This window comes from Coregonus lavaretus (genome assembly GCF_964263955.1).
Source record: "Coregonus lavaretus genome assembly, contig: HAP1_SCAFFOLD_401, whole genome shotgun sequence".
In the NCBI taxonomy this organism is placed as follows: domain Eukaryota; kingdom Metazoa; phylum Chordata; class Actinopteri; order Salmoniformes; family Salmonidae; genus Coregonus; species Coregonus lavaretus.
The window spans coordinates 149,146-162,500 of record NW_028164369.1 but is presented as its reverse complement, the minus strand read 5'-3'; the positions used below and the strand labels follow the sequence as shown (position 1 = coordinate 162,500).

At 46.5% G+C, this 13,355-nt stretch overlaps 1 protein-coding gene across 1 annotated transcript in view; it reads left to right on the top strand.

Moving 5' to 3' along the window:
• The window catches only part of LOC311117099 (uncharacterized protein), a gene marked incomplete at both ends in the record, with an annotated part of 19,927 nt that extends 7,943 nt beyond the window's left edge, over nt 1-11,984 (top strand). Inside the window, 11 exons of the mRNA XM_084192087.1 lie at nt 2,644-2,822; nt 3,003-3,236; nt 3,423-4,310; nt 4,752-4,947; nt 5,531-5,644; nt 5,806-5,919; nt 8,004-8,162; nt 8,837-8,919; nt 10,950-11,094; nt 11,442-11,624; nt 11,737-11,984. Coding sequence (XP_084048213.1) covers nt 2,644-2,822; nt 3,003-3,236; nt 3,423-4,310; nt 4,752-4,947; nt 5,531-5,644; nt 5,806-5,919; nt 8,004-8,162; nt 8,837-8,919; nt 10,950-11,094; nt 11,442-11,624; nt 11,737-11,984 — 2,543 coding nt within the window. The remainder of the gene's footprint in view (nt 1-2,643; nt 2,823-3,002; nt 3,237-3,422; nt 4,311-4,751; nt 4,948-5,530; nt 5,645-5,805; nt 5,920-8,003; nt 8,163-8,836; nt 8,920-10,949; nt 11,095-11,441; nt 11,625-11,736) is intronic.
• Between the last annotated feature and the right edge of the window lie 1,371 nt (nt 11,985-13,355).

Below are 13,355 nucleotides of genomic sequence, written 5' to 3'. Positions count from 1 at the left end.
GTAGTCGGCTCAGGGATTCGAACCAGCAACCTTTCGTTTTCTGGCCCAACGCTCTTAACCGCTAGGCTACCTACGCACACACATATGCGCGTGCACGCACGCACGCACGCACGCAGGCACACACACACACACACACACACACACACACACACACACACACACACACACACACACACACACACACACACACACACACACACACACACACACACACACACACACACACACAGAGAGAGAGACAGACAGACAGAGACACACACACATTCAACTATAGATTAAAATGATTTATTTATACCATCCCATCACAGTTTTTATTTGTCCCCAGAGATATAACTAACCTCAGGTTTAGTGCTGACCATCCGATTGTGCTTCCCCCTTGTAACCGTTCCCACGATATAGGTTCCATGTGTACCTTAAAGACCTAATGAAGACACACAAACCTGCCTTGTTCCAGTAACACGTCTGGCTCGGATCGACCCAGTCATAGCCAACACACAGCAGACACTATTCACTCTTTGTGGATAATATTGCAATGCTGAAACAATTATACAGTGGGGAAAAAAAGTATTTAGTCAGCCACCAATTGTGCAAGTTCTCCCACTTAAAAAGATGAGAGAGGCCTGTAATTTTCATCATAGGTACACGTCAACTATGACAGACAAATTGAGATTTTTTTTCTCCAGAAAATCACATTGTAGGATTTTTAATGAATTTATTTGCAAATTATGGTGGAAAATAAGTATTTGGTCACCTACAAACAAGCAAGATTTCTGGCTCTCACAGACCTGTAACTTCTTCTTTAAGAGGCTCCTCTGTCCTCCACTCGTTACCTGTATTAATGGCACCTGTTTTAACTTGTTATCAGTATAAAAGACACCTGTCCACAACCTCAAACAGTCACACTCCAAACTCCACTATGGCCAAGACCAAAGAGCTGTCAAAGGACACCAGAAACAAAATTGTAGACCTGCACCAGGCTGGGAAGACTGAATCTGCAATAGGTAAGCAGCTTGGTTTGAAGAAATCAACTGTGGGAGCAATTATTAGGAAATGGAAGACATACAAGACCACTGATAATCTCCCTCGATCTGGGGCTCCACGCAAGATCTCACCCCGTGGGGTCAAAATGATCACAAGAACGGTGAGCAAAAATCCCAGAACCACACGGGAGGACCTACTGAATGACCTGCAGAAAGCTGGGACCAAAGTAACAAAGCCTACCATCAGTAACACACTACGCCGCCAGGGACTCAAATCCTGCAGTGCCAGACGTGTCCCCCTGCTTAAGCCAGTACATGTCCAGGCCCGTCTGAAGTTTGCTAGAGTGCATTTGGATGATCCAGAAGAGGATTGGGAGAATGTCATATGGTCAGATGAAACCAAAATATAACTTTTTGGTAAAAACTCAACTCGTCGTGTTTGGAGGACAAAGAATGCTGAGTTGCATCCAAAGAACACCATACCTACTGTGAAGCATGGGGGTGGAAACATCATGCTTTGGGGCTGTTTTTCTGCAAAGGGACCAGGACAACTGATCCGTGTAAAGGAAAGAATGAATGGGGCCATGTATCGTGAGATTTTGAGTGAAAACCTCCTTCCATCAGCAAGGGCATTGAAGATGAAACGTGGCTGGGTCTTTCAGCATGACAATGATCCCAAACACACCGCCCGGGCAACGAAGGAGTAGCTTCGTAAGAAGCATTTCAAGGTCCTGGAGTGGCCTAGCCAGTCTCCAGATCTCAACCCCATAGAAAATCTTTGGAGGGAGTTGAAAGTCTGTGTTGCCCAGCGACAGCCCCAAAACATCACTTCTCTAGAGGAGATCTGCATGGAGGAATGGGCCAAAATACCAGCAACGGTGTGTGAAAACCTTGTGAAGACTTACAGAAAACGTTTGACCTGTGTCATTGCCAACAAAGGGTATATAACAAAGTATTGAGAAACTTTTGTTATTGACCAAATACTTATTTTCCACCATAATTTGCAAATAAATTCATTAAAAATCCTACAATGTGATTTTCTGGATTTTTTTTTCTCATTTTGTCTGTCATAGTTGACGTGTACCTATGATGAAAATTACAGGCCTCTCTCATCTTTTTAAGTGGGAGAACTTGCACAATTGGTGGCTGACTGAATACTTTTTTTCCCCACTGTAATTTATCAGCAATGTGCATGAGGGATTCCCCATGGTGTGTTTCTGGTAGACCTTAATCTGCAGGATCTGCAGGTCCTGATGCACACACACACACACACACACTCACACACACACACCCTTATTTGGATCCACAAATGTACATTTCAAGAGGGATCCAAACATCTCAATGGTCACTGTATACATGGACACTCAAGGATAAAGAAACCACCTTCTTCTCCAAACAGCTGAAACAGGCCAGTACCTAGCCAACTGCTTTGCTATGGTCTTTAGCAGGGCCGTAACATGGAGGCTATATACTGCAAGCCTATGCAAGTGTCTGAGACTGACAAATATAAGTATCACCAGCTTGCACCTACAGTATTCCCGAGGCTGTCCAAGCGTGCTACCGAGGGGCTGGTATTTTATATAGCAGTCAAATGAGCAGCCCACTTCCAGAATCCCACTTCCCACTTCCCTGACCTCTCCCTGTGTTGCTCCTGTGTTTCCAGTGGACCACATCCTGCAGATCCTTGGCCAGCCTCTAGGGGGTAATGGAGATTCCCACTCCGCTCTCATCCCAGCCTTCCCATTCATCCAGACTGAGGCCATTCAGGGCAACGAGGACTCTGACAGCATCCATCCCATCACTCTCCCCCCAACACTAAGCTTCATCAACGGGAAACACCAGGTCAGATTTACTGTGGTTGTCTGGATTTGTGAGATATGTTCAGCCTCTTTTTCAAGGACAATTGAAGTAGAAAAGCATCATCGGGATGTGTTGCATAAAGTGACACAACAGGAAAATTAATATTCATTAATTCATTTATTCATTTAGGTGACTCTGGAGCCAGAGCTGCCAGGGAAGGAGCAGGAGGCGAGAGGAGACCAGTTTGAGACAGCCACACCAGTCCACAGTGAACTGGGAGAAGAGATGGATCATGAAGAGGACGAGAAGAGCCTCACTCCCTTTGACTATGGAGCTATTCATACTGGAGAGACCAGAGAGTCCACTACTACAGACACAGACACAGACAGACACACAACTACAGACACAGACAGAGACACAGACAGAGACACAGACAGAGACACAACTTCAGACAGAGTCACGGACAGAGACACAACTTCAGACAGAGTCACGGACAGAGACATAACTTCAGACAGAGACACAGACGGAGACACAACTTCAGACAGAGACACGGACAGAGACACAACTTCAGACAGAGTCACGGACAGAGACACAACTTCAGACAGAGACACAGACAGATATAGGGACAGAGAGAGGACACAGACAGAAGGAAAGACAGAGAGCTCCAAAGAAACAACCCCTTCTTCCCGACACACTTCCCCAGTCTCTTCCCCAGTCTCTTCTCCAGTCTCTTCCACAGTCTCAGCCTCATCCTCTGGTTCCCCCCATACTTCCCCAGATGGCATCTCCCCATATGAGGACATGGAGGGGTCAGGCGGCCGTACCCAGGAGGGCTCAGCAGACGATACCCGGCCCACCCCAGCCGTAGATAGCCAATCAGATGTGGTCACGGACGAGACAGAGATTGGAGGGGCGGAGAGCGTCACACACACTCCATCTCACACACGCTACACTTACACCAAGGACACACACACTCCCTCACAGACCGAGGCGGGAGACTTTGAGGGGTCTACATCAACAGAAGAGGAAGGCTCAGCACAGGAGGTGTACCCACCTGAAGACCCCAGATACACTAGCCCTGGCAGCCCTGGAGCCATTGAGGCTCCCCTGGTGGGGCCTGGGGTGAAGGGACAGGTGACTGTTACACCCGAACCAGGTGCCAGACCAGGAGCCAGACCAGCCCAGGGAGGAGTGACTGTAGGAGACCGCACTGCACATCAAACAGACTCTTCTACACAGCACAGAGACTACCCCCTCCAGCCTACCACGCAGGATAAAGATCTCTTCACTCATACTAAGGATCAGACCAGATACCCACCTACACATGGGAAGGACCAAACCACTCAGCACACCACACACGATAGAGATCACTCCACACACACTAAAGAGCAAACCAAACAACCCTCTCACCCTAGATTCCCCACCACCCACCACCAGGAGCAAACCAGCCACTCTACCACAGATCAGAAGACCACACAGCACCTGAACCAAACACACACACCCCCTGCACACCCCTCCACTCCACCTCCCGCCCGCCCCTCCACTCCACCTCCCGCCCGCCCCTCCACTCCACCTCCCGCCCGCACCTCCACTCCACCTCCCGCCCGCCCCTCCACTCCACCTCCCGCCCATCTCTCCACTCCACCTCCCGCCCGCCCCTCCACTCCACCTCCCGCCCGCCCCTCCACTCCACCTCCCGCCCATCTCTCCACTCCACCTCCCGCCCGCCCCTCCACTCCACCTCCCACCCGCCCCTCCACTCCACCTCCCGCCCATCTCTCCACTCCACCTCCCGCCCGCCCCTCCACTCCACCTCCCGCCCGCCCCTCCACTCCACCTCCCGCCCATCTCTCCACTCCACCTCCTGCCCGCCCCTCCACTCCACCTCCCACCCGCCCCTCCACTCCACCTCCCGCCCGCCCCTCCACTCCACCTCCCGCCCATCCCTCCACTCCACCTCCTGCCCGCCTCTCCCGCCCCATCCCTGACTGGACCCTGACCCCCCAGACCCTCCTGCCTGACGGGGAGGAGTTTGTGGATAATGACCGTGTGATTGGTTCTCCTCTGCTGGAGGCCAGCCCCCCTGTTCCTGAGGAACCCCAGTCCACCTATCAGCCTGAAACAAGAACTGACTACTACATCGAGGCCCAGACCGTCGATGTCAGACGTAGGTGTAAATCTCAGAGCCTATTCAATGTGTTTAATGATGGGTGTATGATGTCATCATGGCCATTGGTTGTTGTTGAATGTTGATGATGATAATAATGTTCTTGATGATAATAATAATGTTATTGATGATGATAATAATGTTCTTGATGATGATAATAATGTTATTGATGATGATAATAATGTCCTTGATGATGATGATAATAATGTTATTGATGATGATAATAATGTTCTTGATGATAATAATAATATATAATGTTGTTGATGATGATAATAATGTTCTTGATGATAATAATAATGTTCTTGATGATGATAATAATGTTATTGATGATGATAATAATGTTCTTGATGATAATAATAATGTTCTTGATGATGATAATAATGTTCTTGATGATGATAATAATGTTCTTGATGATGATAATAGTGTTATTGATGATGATAATAGTGTTATTGATGATGATGATGCTGATAATGCTGATAATGATGACAATGACAGCGATGATGTTAACTTTGCGATGATGCTAATGATAACTGCTGTGATGATGAGGATGATAATGATGATGATATGTGTGTGTCTGTCTCAGCTCTGCAGCAGTGCACTGTGAATGTGTGTCTGAACGAAGCATCTTGCTACCAGAGAGGCAACGCCAGCATCTGTGCGTGTGCACATGGATACACCGGACAGCGCTGCGAGACAGGTACACACATACGCACACACACACACACACACACACACACACATACACACACACACACACACACATACACACACACACACACACACACACACACACACACACACACACACACACACATACACACACACACAGTTATATTATATTCTGTGTCATTTGTGTAGATGTTGACGAGTGCCAGTCCAACCCATGTCGTAATGGAGCCACCTGTATGGACGGAGTCAACTCCTTCAGCTGTGTGTGTCTGCCCAGCTATGCAGGACAGCTCTGTGAACAAGGTAACACACACACCAGTGCAGCTGCTTTGATCAAAGCTTTTACAGAAAAGAGACAGCCTTTCAAGCCAACCAACAAAAGTGGTAAATTATTCTAGTGGAACTGCCAGCTCTTGGTCGTATTTAGTCAGTAGACAGACTCCATTCTCTGGATCAGGCTGAGAAAACCATTGTCCAAGGTTGACTATGGCTGTGTATAGGGCTGCATCACACACACAGACACATACGCATTCACACACACACACACACACACACACACACACACACACACCCACACCCACACACACACACACACAGTGAGTCATGTCTCTGCTCCCTGGATATCCCCTAACGCTGGGCGTTGGCTGCACACTAGATTAGTTCCAGCTCCATCCCCAATACTGCTGCTTTTACTCAGCAATAATACTGTACTGCATGCTCACGTACATACACCCAATAACATCTTCATTCACCCTCTTACTGTATCTGTAACAGTGCATACAGAAATATCATGCTAAACAAACAAACACACTGACAGCCACACCTGGAGAACCACAGCTGTGTTCTGCTGCTAGTGGGCCAGAGGAGAGAGAGAAAGGAGAGAATTAGTCCATTATTTTATTAGAAAGATGTTGCAGCTGTGGTGAACTGGATCAATGCAGGCTGTACTAACCACTGGCATTGACCAAACCAACTCTTTATCCAGTACAGAGCTGCTCGTTGACATTGTGTGTGTGTGTTAGTGTGTGTGTGTGTGTGTGTGTGTGTGTGTGTGAGCATGTGCGTGTGTGTGTAAGTATGTGCATGCGTGTGTAGCCAGGGACGGGGGTATGATAAGTTAATAAAGGTGATCTGAAGTTTGCTGATGATAGACGTACCCTGAGGCCTTGATTAAATGTAATATTATTGTCAATTGCACTCCAGGTCCAGCCGAAACTTGACTTCCGCTTTTAACCCAACCCCTCTGAATCGGAGAGGTGCACGGGGCTGCCACATTGGGCGCCCGGGGAGCTGTTGTTGTGGGGGCGTTGCTCAGAGGCAGAACGACAGATTTTTCACCTTGTCGGCTCAGGGATTCAAGCGGTCAACCTCTGGGTTACTGGCCAGCACTCTAACTGCTAGGCCACCTGCCACCCCGTAACCCCCTATCTAACACACACCACATGCTCTCTCAGTCTACCAGTCTTGCTTTAACCCTTTATAATGTTTGTATGTTTCTCTAGACATTATAATTGATGACATCACAAAGACCTGCCTATTCAGCCCGTATGATATGAATAACACTGGCCATTCCCTAGCAACGAACTTAGCAACAAGACTTGCGGGAAAAAAGCAAAACAGACCCGAGAAGTTAACAGTGGTTTTTGCAGATTGGCATTCGCTGTATCAAGTGTCTCATCATTAAATTATGTCAACACATGATGTGTTGCTTTTCATAACATATTGAACCCATTCAACATTCTACAGTAGAACACTCAGAATAAACTTCTAGAAGAATGAAACTACTCTAAGCAACTATTCAGAATTGTAATTCTATTAGAACAGCTCACCAGAGAATCATGTGTGTGAATAGTCATCTCATCCAAGCCAGCAGCATGCCAGATCATGGTGTTCTGACATAGCATTGTGGACCCACTAACATACACTTCATGACCAAATCTAGCAAAGTCCAAAATTAACAAAGAGGGTTCACTATGGAGCTACAGTCCCTTAGTGCAGTAGCATGCTCTTCTATACTCGACTTACACAGGCGGATCAATGTGTGTGAATGCATGAGAGCGAGCAATCTTGTGTGTGTGTGTGTGTGTGTTTGGCCTAGAGAACAGGGGAACTTGTGAGGGTTTCCAAAGAGGATAATGAGCACCAACTGTGAGTCTGTGAGCTCATTCAGTCAGGGACCTTTCTAAACCAGCTGGAGCTCTTTCTCTTTTATAGTCCACCCTTCGTTTTAGTTTCTCTCTCTTTAACTCTCTCACTCTCTTTCTATGTCTCTGTTTCTCTCTCTTCTCCCCTAATTTTGTGCAATTTGTTTAATCTCTGTGGATATTGTTAGCCATTGATTCCTCTGATAGTCAATGATTCCTCTCTCTGCCTCTCTCTCCCCCCAGACACAGAGGTGTGTGAGTATGGCTGGCAGAAGTTCGAGAGCCATTGTTATAAGTACATCACCCACCGTCGGACCTGGGACGCCGCCGAGAGAGAGTGTCGTGTCCAAGGAGCCCACCTAGCCAGTGTCCTGTCACAGGAGGAGCAGCTGTATGTCAACCGTAAGTCCCGCCTCCCTTAGGTTGTCATTGGTCACAGGTAACAGGTCCAGGTTAGGGTGAGAGGTCAGAGGGTAGAGAGTATGGGGCATAGAGATATTGTGTGTCATATGTAGCACTCAAGTCTCCATAATGAAACTGTTTTGATGAGTCTGCACAACAAACTGTAAAAGACTGATGTCTGTGCAACATGCAGCTCAGGTTGTGGTAACAACATGACAACATGACCCAGTTTGGCTGACTAGTTTATTGGGGACAGTTCACAGTAGGAGGGACTCACGCCATACCCTAGGGCTGCTTACCTACTGCACAGTAAGTACCCCCTCTGCTCTGGTCTGTATCATTCATGCACACACTGCAAACTACCCACTGGGCACAGACGTCAGTTCAACGTCTAGTTATGATTTACATTTTGTTGAATTGTCAACTAACGTGAATTCAGTGTAAAATCAACACATTTCACCATGTCATTGAATTTAAAAGTTCCACATTGACGTGGAAACAACGTTGATTCAACCAGAAAGGGGGAAAGAGGGAGAGATTTGCCGTGTTTTGGGGCTTACAAAGCAGGATTTGGGAACAAGGAAGCTGGTGATTCACACATCTTAAAATGTCTTTGTGATTTCCTGTTGGAGAGCTAGACAGAAGCAGGCCTAACTGTTGTTTCTCACCCCCAGGTCTGGGCCATGACTACCAGTGGATCGGTCTGAACGACAAGATGTATGAGAGAGACTTCCGCTGGACAGATGGCAGCATCATGGTAAGACAGGAGAAAATCCCCCTGATTAGATACACTACATGGTCCAAAGTATGTGGACACCCCTTCAAATTTGTGGATTCGGCTATTTCAGCCACACACGTTGCTGACAAGTGTATAACATCGAGCACACAGCCATGCAATCTCCATAGACAAACATTGGCAGTAGAATAGCCCATAATGAAGAGTGACTTTCAGCGTGGCACCGTCATAGGATGCCACCTTTCCAACAAGTCAGTTCGTCAAATTTCTGCCCTGCTAGAGCTGCCCCGGTGAACTGTAAGTGCTGTGAAGTGAACACAAGCTCAAAATCGTCTGTCCTCGGTTGCAACACCTACTACCGAGTTCCAAACTGCCTCTGGAAGTAACGTCAGCACAATAACTGCTCTTCAGGAGCTTCATGAAATGGGTTGCCATGGTCGAGCAGCCACACACAAGCCTAAGATCACCATGCGCAATGCTATGCGTCGGCTGGAGAGGTGTAAAGGTCGCCGCCATTGGACTCTGGAGCAGTGGAAACACGTTCTCTGGAGTGATGAATCACGCTTCACCATCTGGCATTCCAATAGACTAATCTGGGTTTGGCGGATGCCAGGAGAACGCTACCTGCCCCAATGCATAGTGCCAACTGTAAAGTTTGGTGTAGGGGGAATAATGGTCTGGGGCTGTTTTTCATGGTTAGGGCTAGGCCCCTTAGTTCCAGTGAAGGGTGATCTTAACGCTACAGCATACAATGACATTCTTCCAACTTTGTAGCAACAGTTTGTGGAAGAACTTGACTTGCCTGCACAGAGCCCTGACCTCAACTCTATTGAACACCTTTGGGATGAATTGGAGCACCGACTGCCTAATCGCCCAACATCAGTGCGCGACGTCATTAATGCTCTTGTGGCTGAATGGAAGCAAGTCCCTGCAGCAATGTTCCAACATCTAGTGGAAAGCCTTCCCAGAAGAGCGGAGGCTGTTGTTATAGCAGCAAAGGGGGGACCAACTCCATATTAATGCCCATGATTTTGGAATGAGATGTTCGTTTGGCCACATAGTGTATGATATGATGTGATATGGGTGTTACAGATGGTCTTATCACACACTCACACACACACACACACACACACACAAACTGCGCAGCTCCAGAGAATGTCCAGCTGTTTTCTCTGTATGAAGTGTGAGCTGAGATATGGAGTAAGGACAGTGTGTGTGTGTGTGTGTGTGTGTGTGTGTGTGTGTGTGTGTGTGTGTGTGTGTGTGTTGCTGTGCGCGCACAGCCACAAGAGAGAGACACAGATGATACTGTTGAAACAATGTTTTTTTTAAACAGAGTTATCGCTCAGTACTGCAAGACACACCCTTGTTCAGTGTGTGTTTGGGTGTGTGTTTGAGTTAACACGCGTTAATGCATAGCTGTAGCCGTTTGGACCAGGGACGCTGCAACAAAAATATCCTAAAGAAGAGAAGGGGGAGGCGGGGAAAGTTGGGGAGAATTCCCCCTGTCCCCATGCCAGAGGGGGGTGGGGGGTGGTCGGGGTTAGCTAAACATCTGGTTCAGTTTCACAGTAGAGATTATGGGTCTGGCTCACTGAGATGGAGCAATAGCGCCCCAGTATGCCCTCTCTGTGTATTACAGCCACAGACTAACCACCTCAGCACTATTCTGTCACGGTAGGAGTCTCCACTGGGTTCTTTCCTCTAGAGGCGGTTTAGTTAGTAAATCTTCAGACCGGTCACAGAATAGCAGGGTTAACAAAGGAACCTTGTGTAATAAACTAATAGGCTTGTTAAAATGTATTGTCATCTGGTCCCTATAGTAGCTAGTGATGAATGAGATTGGTAAAGAAGTTACAATGAGATTCCTCCCCTGTGTTATATGGTGACTACCTTATAGGTGAGGTGTATTGTGAATGATGATCTTATACAATAAGGGCTGTGTGAGCTATCAGAGTAACTGTGGTGCTGTTTAGCTGTTAGTGAATGTGGGTGCAGTAAAAAGGTCTAAACTTTGGTGATGATGAGAGTGCGTAATTGTTTGTTTGCAGCAATATGAGCACTGGCGTCCCAACCAGCCAGACAGTTTCTTCCAGTCTGGTGAGGACTGTGTGGTGATGATCTGGCACGAGGGAGGACAGTGGAACGATGTACCCTGCAACTACCACCTCACCTTCACCTGCAAGAAGGGCACAGGTAACACACACACACCAGGGTTGGGGTCAATTCCATTTCAATTCAGAATGTAAACCAAATTTCAATTTTGTCATTGAAAATCATTGAAGAGAATTGGAATTTCAATGTACTTCCTAATTTGATTGGAATTGAATTGGAATTGATCCCAACCCTGACATGCACTCTCACACACACACACACACACACACACACACACACACACACACACACACACACACACACTCTCACTCTCACTCTCACACACACACACACACACACACACACACACACACACACACACACACACACACACACACACACACACACACACACACACACACCTTACCCCTGTCCTCTCCTCCCTCCAGTCTCTTGCAGCCAGCCCCCAGTAGTGAAGGATGCCTGTGTGTTTGGTTCTATGAAGCCTCGTTATGAGATCAACACTCTGGTTCGTTACCACTGTAAAAACGGCTTCATACAGAGACATGTCCCCACCATCCGCTGCCGTGACAACGGCCAATGGGACAGCCCAAAGATCACCTGCATGAGCCGTGAGTACCGTCCACTTCCGCTGTCTCAATGACTACCAGAACTGACTACACACACCATCTAATCAGGGCCTTGATCCAACGACATTAACAATCTCTCCTTTTGTTTTTTCAGCCGCTACCTACCAGAAGTCTTTCGTTTCTAGGCAACGTACCGGAAATCACAATCATAACCAGAATCAGTACAATCGCAACAATCAAAACCAGCACCAATACAACTATCAAAACCACCAATACAACTATCAAAACCAACAATATAACAATCAAAACAATCAAGACCAACAGAAGAACTACAACCAGAAACGTCAGGGCAGCCGTAACCAGCAGCAACAGAGCCAGAGAGAGAGGAGACATCAACACTAATCTGATCTCTGGTCAGTCCTTAAAAGCACAGATAAGGTTGCAAAATTCCAGTAACTTTCCCAAAATTCTGAATTTTTCCAGAAATCCTTGTTCCTGCTTATTCCCTCCCTCCTTCCAACTGGGATTTCTGGAATTTTGAGTAATGTAGTAATCCCAGACCAACTCAGATCGAATCCAAAGGGCTAGCTAGGGCCAGACCCATAGACATACATTCATAACTATTTATAAATATGTATAGCTATGGCTCTGGATAGGGCCGTGGGGGTATTTCACAAGGCATAATCATAATCAGCAAGCTAACTCTGATAAAAACACTTTTCTAATTTATAAACAGGTTTTATAAACATTGTTACACAGAGTATTGAGTCCATTTCAAATTCAACTAGGACAAATTAAAGTTTCTGAATATTTTTTGAAGTTAGCTGGCTAACTTGATCTTGATCTTACTTAGTGAAATCCACCCCAGATCACGTCTGATTCTTCCTACAACTGTGACACACAGTGCCTTAATGGTTAATACAGCAACAATGACCATCTCTAGAACAGGAGAGCTTGACTGTTCCTGCTCTAGAGGTACACATCTCAATCCAGTGCTTTCTGAATATTTCCATTTTACCCTGTTTCTTTTTCCTGAGAAATAATCCACTGAAAAGGCATATAAAATAGATATTTGGCTCACTACTAGAATGTCTGTCTGTGTGCTGGTGACAAGTTTGCAATTATTCCAGTGAAAGAGACCATAGATTATTATTTGGAATAATGAGCATTCACATAATCACATCAGCAAGTTATGAAGTATCAGCAAGTCTGGATAAGAGCGTCTGCTAAATGACAAATAAAAAATAAAATAAAAATAAAATGAAGGTTTATATGAATCATTCCATATTTTCTGCTCACAGAATGTGAGATAAAAAGTTGATTGTTCTCATATAACCCCCACCCCCTTCAGAACAGCCTCAATTCGTCAGGGTATGGACTCTACAAGGTGTTGAAAGCGTTCCACACGGATGCTGGCTTATGTTGACTCCAATGCTTCCCACAGTTGTGTCAAGTTGGCTGGATGTCCTTTGGGTGGTGGACCATTCTTGATACACACGGGAAACTGTTGAGTGTGAAAAACCCAGCAGCTTTGCAGTTCTGGCACCTACTACCATACCCCGTTCAAAGGCACTTAAATCTTTTGTCTTGTCCATTCATCCTCTGAATGGCATACATGCACAATCCATGTCTCAATTGTCTCAAGGCTTAAAAATCATTCTTTAACCTCTCTCCTCCCCTTCATCTACACTGCTTGAAGTGGATTTAACAGGTGACATCAATAAGGCATCATAGCTTTCACCTGGATTCACCTGGTCAGTCTATGTCATGGAA